The sequence below is a fragment of the Onychostruthus taczanowskii genome, unplaced genomic scaffold (assembly GCF_017590055.1).
Source record: "Onychostruthus taczanowskii isolate IOZ18803 unplaced genomic scaffold, ASM1759005v1 scaffold59, whole genome shotgun sequence".
Lineage (NCBI taxonomy): Eukaryota > Metazoa > Chordata > Aves > Passeriformes > Passeridae > Onychostruthus > Onychostruthus taczanowskii.
Window position 1 is genome coordinate 1019539 of NW_024503568.1, and position 6126 is coordinate 1025664.

Sequence of the window (6126 nt, forward strand, 5' to 3'; positions counted from 1 at the left end):
GGATAGCTGCAGGCCCTGAGAGACAGAGCTCTTCTGACACCATCTTGGCCAACCTGACTACAGGGTGAAAGACAAAGGTCCACATTTTTGTACATGTTGCTTTTCCATCTTATTATTAGTTTTTATTTTAAGAGCAAAGGTAGGTTTTTATTATCCTGGATAAAATTGAGTAGAGCCCTTAGTGTATTATATGTTCTCACTGCAAACTAAGTCCAGTCATAAATAAGAGTTATAAAAAATATATTCCTTTTAGGAATAGAAGTGCATGCAGTTATTGTTTAAGGTCTTTAACCAAGATTGAAAGCACATTGCAAGGTTTAAATATGATCCAAATAGTTAAAATAAAAAATACAATATTTTTTCCAGAAAGCTGAGACCATATAACATGAAATTAATTTCAACAGACATTAAATACCTTGGAGGACTAAACCCACATAGGAATACAGATTAAAGTAGCTCAAGACATTTTCTCTTTCAATTTTGGAGTTTGGTATGACACCTGAAAGCCATTTTTATGTCAGGTCTTTCACAGTAATCCAACTTTACTTGCAGTAAAGTACTGCAAATTATACCATTTATTTTACTTGTGAAAGCTAACAATGTCCTGTCTTCACAGTATGTTCAGTCAAAGAAAACTTTGTGGTGATGTAGTATTTGAGTAGTTTCAAAGGCATTTGCATCACTAAATGTTTTACAGGGAGTTCAAGGATTTCTGGTATCTGACGTAAGGCTTGTTTTCACAAAACATCAGTGTTTCTGAGCCCTCCACAGGCTCAGATTAAAAAGAATCTTAACACCTTTAATGAAACCGACACATACTTTATTTTTTTTTTTTGGTAACTCCTCATGTGGATTCAATCAGTTTGAAAGTGTGTATTTACTATAACAAGTTAAGTTGATATAAATTAGATTTAAATCAATAAGAGAACACCTTTTCAACGTTTTGCATGAGTTCAGTTGAATCAGTTCATTCTATAACACTGTGTGTGTGTGTGTGTATGTATAACATACTGTGCCACTCTGTGTGGATATAAAGTCTAAATTACTTATTACTTTTCTGGGCAAAGTCTTCACTAACCAGCCACGAATTCCATCATTCTCAGCTTGACAAGGTTTCTACAAGGTTTCTGGACAAGGTTCTAGTACTGCAGTTCACTTTGTAAGTAATTGCAGTGTAGAGTGCACCAGCAACCCTTTTGAGGACTTGTATTTTACTTTGTTCTCCTCAGGAGGAAGACCTGGATCTGGGGTCTAGCAACATATGACAAATTCTGTATTCTTAAAACTGCCGTATGTGAAGAACGCCACTAAGGTAATTGGTCACTGTCTTTTGCCGGGGGTTCCCGCTGGGCTCCGAGCGCCGCGGGTTCCGTCCGCCTGCGCGCCCTTCCCGTAAGAGCCGGACTCGATGTTCCTTCCAGCTCAGAACAAGCCCGTGATTCCGAGATGTAAAATAGGCTGGAAAGAGTTAAAAAATGACGCTGCTCCCCTCCCGTCCCTCCGAACGCGAGCACACCGCCCCGGAACTCCGTCACTGCCGCGGCCGGGCTGGCCCCGGCGGAGCGAAGGTGCCTGACGCCATCCGAGCGCGCCGTCGGGCCCGTCCGTGCATGGCCGTGCCGCGGGAGCCGCCCGCCGCCCCGGCGCTGCCGCCCGCCGCGCGGCGCCACTCGTGCCTGGTGGCGGCGCCGCACCGGCGGCACGTGGCGCTGCCCCCGCGCTTCCTGGGCCGCAAGCGCTCCGGCATCCGCGCGCAGCTGGACGCGGAGCTCCTGCGCTACTCCGAGAGGTGCGGCCGCGGGGACGGCGCGGGACGGGGGGGCGGCTCGGCCTGACAGCTAACGGTGCCCCCTCCTCCTTGTCCTTCCAGCCTGCAGGGTGTGCCCGTGGCTTACGACAACATCAAAGTGGTGGGGGAGCTCGGCGACATCTACGACGACCAAGGGTTCATCCACCTGGACGTCGAGGCGGACTTCATCATCTTCAGCCCCAAGAAAGGGAAGAAGCTGGTGGTATGCGAACGCCTCGGTGTCTCACGGGATGGGCTTTTTTTAAATTAAAGTTTGGTATCTCTCCAGCATCAGGTAGTCTGGGGCTTAGATGAAGACATAGTTTATGTTCGACTACTCATTTATGGGCAGCTCATAACAATTTTTTAGTAGTTCGTTATAGAACTTTTTACTGTAATTTGTCTGTTTTGTCTGTCTCTACGTTTGTTGAATTTATGTATAATTTTACGTTGCTAAAGCACTGTATAAGGATTGCATATTTAATAGTGTATCTTAACTGCATAAATCGCAGTGGCGCTCCTTTCTGAAGAGCAGATCGTTCTCAACCAGGTGCAATTGTTATAGTGACTGGAATGTTTAGGATGCTCTCGAGTTCGGTTCCTCCAAGCTCAAGAGCAGTACATCGAGTTGAAGCCTGCCTTTCAGTAAAGGAGGCGTATGGCTCACAGAACAGCTCTAAGCTTGTCAAAACCCTTGCTCAGCACTTGTGGGTGAAGTATGTTGAGAGCTGGCTTGCATTCATTGTTGTGCCATACCTTTTGCAGCACAGGTGGTGTCTTTATATTTGTGTTTCAGCATGAATGTGCCATCTTCCTCAGAAGAGAGCTGAAAAATTTTCAGTGTCCGTCATTAATTCTATGGGTAAAACAAAGGTGGATATGGTTTCGTATACAGATGTGTCAGAAACCCACTGAATAGAGTATTTAGAAGCTTTTTATATGTTTTCCGTATCTTCAGCTGCTAAGTACTGCTGTGCCAGCTTGAAGAGCATTTTAGGCAAGTAAATCTGACTTAAAATGGCTTCAAAGCAAAGTCAATCACTGAAGTGTAAGGAAAGAGTTATCTACTCTATTCAGGTATTCACTGTAGCTAAATCCCATGTTTTGACTTATTCTTCTGCAGTTCAGTTCTATTTTCAGAGGAATTGTACGAAGAGTTTACAGGACTAACTTTGAATTTAGTGAAGGAGTGTTAACTTATTGCTAGATTAACTGATTTCATAACTTGTAAATAAATTCTTACTGAAAATTTTCCATATGGGAAACTAAATATTTAAAGGGTTTGCATTGAAAGGGCTGATTTTTGCTATAGACTTGCATGACATTCTTTTTCTTTTTTAGGGCGTAATTAATAAAGTGGCCCCTAGTCACATTGGCTGTCTGATACATGGATGCTTCAATGCATCTATCCCTAAGCCTGAACAAATGTCCATTGTGCAGTGGCAAGAGCTGGGGTTAAAAATAGGGGATGAACTGAAATTTCAAGTATTGCACTTGGATTCTGATACAGCTGGGGTGTTCTTCATTCGAGGAGGACTCACTAAAAGCAGGTACAGTCCCTTAATAGAGAATATTTCTAACTGATTTAATACGTTTTTTACAAGCTAAGTGATTTTATTTACATCTTAATCCTTCAGCTTTCTTATTTTTACGCAAATCCCTATATAACTGTATATAACTATATACATGCATGTATATATGTACACATAGACATATATATACATACATACATATATTTATATATAGATGTAGTCTTGAACTAAACTTTCTGCTGTTTAAGACCATCGTGGAAGTTTTCTCTGAAAAAAATAAAACTAGGTGTTTCTTGAGCTTTAAAAATCTGTTGTGTTGACCTATTAATTGTTGATTGCATATATAATACATGCTCAAAATAGCGCATCCAGGTGTCCAAGAGTAGCTTTGTGCACAGGCTTTTCAAGTGCAAACAGTCCAGGGGTCCTGAACACAGAGTTTACATTGACAGTTGCACACAAACATATGTATTGTATAATGACAAATACATGACTTCAATACTTGCTGAAACACGAGAATTTCAAAGATGAGAAAATGTGTCAACTTCCTCCTTAGGCCTCTGTAAATTTATAGGGCACCGTGTGAGAAATCTTGTCTTAGAAGGGTTCATTCACATTTTTCTTTTAAAACAGTCATTTACTGAGCAATGTTTTTCTTTCAGTGTGGTTTTGGTTTTGATTATATGTATAATATGACTCCTAGCAAATTCAAAGCATTTTTTGTTTCTTTCTTCTTTTGATCTGGAAGGATGCTCTGGATCGTTTCAGTGGATTTAAAGTGAAAGTTAGCAGTTGCCTCTGGGGATATAAAAACCTCCAAGGTTTTTAACTGTATTCTTTCCATATTGTCTTAGGCATTTTTTCCAGTGCTCTTGGTTGCAAGGTACCTGTTGCGGTAGGGAATCTGGTGGGTTTTTGTGGAGCTTTTTTGGGGTTTTTTTTGGTTTTGTTTTTTTTAAGCTTTTCGGACATCACCTTTGTTTTTATTAGAGTAGGGTAATTGCTTGGTAAAATCATCAGTGTGCCTCATATATGACTGAATAGGCCGTAGGTGTGTGTTTTTGTGAATGACTTAAAAAAAAAAAACCAAAAAATCTTTACTACATAATGTGTAATTATGAATTAGGGGATGAATAAGCACTAGAAAAGAGGAACTACCAAATGGTCTGTATGGGCTAAGATTTGAAAGAGAATATTTATTATGGTAAGAAGGAAGCTAGTAATAGAAATTACCTGAGAGTATTAAACTTTGATTCTCTGTAACACAGAGTATCATGTTCTCCATTTGTTGTTGTTTTTAGCAAATATTTATCTTTTATTTGCTTGATGTAAATACATGTTTTAGCAAATTTTGACATATCACTCTCTGAGATGCCTTAACGTGTCTCTAATCCAGTTTATGTTGTATATTTCTCTACAGCATGCGGCCCAGAAAATCTGATGCAGTCACTGAAAGTACAAATGGGGATGAAATTCAAAAGTTTAACCAGCAGGAAAATGGCCTGAATAACTGTGGGGAAGATAATGTCACAGAAGAACCTTTAAATGAGACAGGTAACCTTGGGAGGGAAAATGAAGAAGAGCCAAATGTTGATGCTGTGAATGGATTATGTGATGATAAAAAGAAGAAGAAGAAAAAGAAAAAGGACAAGGAAAAGCAAGGAGAACAGGAACTTGTATTGCCTACCAGTGACTCCAGTGGTTACCAAAGTGACCACAAAAAGTCAAAGAAAAAGAAAAGAAAGCATTGTGATGAAGTTGAAGAAAGTGAATTATCTCAGCTGTCAGAAAAACCCAAAGCAAAAAAGAAAAGAACTAACATCTGAAGTGTCTTCCCTGCATTACATTTCAGACATTTTTGATAAGTTTCAATAAAACCCTGTTTTGAAAATGTGTATCTCTTTTTCTTTACTACACAGTCTGCTCTGCTAGGTCAAGTGGTGTTTGTGTGCATATGTGACCAGCAGTTTGAAAGGCAGGATCTTTTAAAGTAGTAATAGAAGAAGTGGGATAGAAGCAATATCTGCCTGGCTTTTTTACTGGAAAACAAGGCACAAAAGAACTGTGAAATGTAATTACAGGAACGCATGCATCACCTCTACCAGTTCCATGCACTAGCCAGTTGGTAGTTACAATGTGTGCTACTCTAACTCCATCTTTGCCAATAGGTGTCTTGATTTTACAAGAGTAGATTAGGATTATTTTAGGGTTTCTGGGAAATTCATGTGAATTCCCAGGAGGCTTAAAAGAGAGAAATTTTTTTCAGTTTCATTGCTTTTGGTTGTAGTTCTTATCTATTGTGAAGAGCTGTGTGGGAACTGTAGTGTGACATGGTCTAGTGTTTCACCACGGTAGGAGGCCATGATTTTGTGGTGTTTCACATGTTACAAGAACATAACCAGCTCTTTGAAGGCGTTAGTAAACAGCATGAACATGGAAACTTGCTGTTCGTAGGTGATAAAACATTTTGCTCTAGTGCTTAATGCTGATGCTATTGGCTCACTTCAGTAGAAATGTTTACAACTTCTAATAACATCCATTCACACTAAACATGTTCTGAATTTCAAGTGTAACAGTACTTGTTTTAGGGTTCACTTTGTGCTATATTACTGTCTTTTATGCTTCTTTAAAGCTCCAAATGTACCAAGACAAAGTTACCAGCTTACAGGCTCAATTGCATGACAGTACATAGTAGACATTTTAAATCTGTGGCACTAAAGAACCAAGACTTTTTGAAGACTTACAAGAAAGTGCACTGAAATAGCTAATGGCAGCAGTAGCAGCAGAAACTGCAGGATGTCTTCT

At 40.0% G+C, this 6126-nt stretch overlaps 1 protein-coding gene across 1 annotated transcript; it reads left to right on the forward strand.

Annotated features, from left to right (window-relative positions):
- The first annotated feature begins 1585 nt into the window (after window positions 1–1585).
- Window positions 1586–5212, forward strand: POLR1F (RNA polymerase I subunit F). The gene is made up of 4 exons (XM_041418237.1): window positions 1586–1789; window positions 1871–2012; window positions 3131–3339; window positions 4742–5212. The coding sequence occupies exons 1-4, from the start codon at window positions 1611–1613 to the stop codon at window positions 5145–5147; spliced, it is 936 nt and encodes a 311-aa protein (XP_041274171.1). The 5' UTR covers window positions 1586–1610; the 3' UTR covers window positions 5148–5212.
- The last annotated feature ends 914 nt before the right edge of the window (window positions 5213–6126 follow it).

Coding starts and splice junctions, on each gene's coding strand:
- POLR1F (XM_041418237.1), top strand. CDS start 1,611: ATGGCCGTGCCGCGGGAGCCGCCCGCCGCCCCGGCGCTGCCGCCCGCC. Junction 2,013..3,130: donor AGAAAGGGAAGAAGCTGGTG/GTATGCGAACGC, acceptor TTTCTTTTTTAG/GGCGTAATTAATAAAGTGGC. Junction 3,340..4,741: donor GGAGGACTCACTAAAAGCAG/GTACAGTCCCTT, acceptor ATTTCTCTACAG/CATGCGGCCCAGAAAATCTG.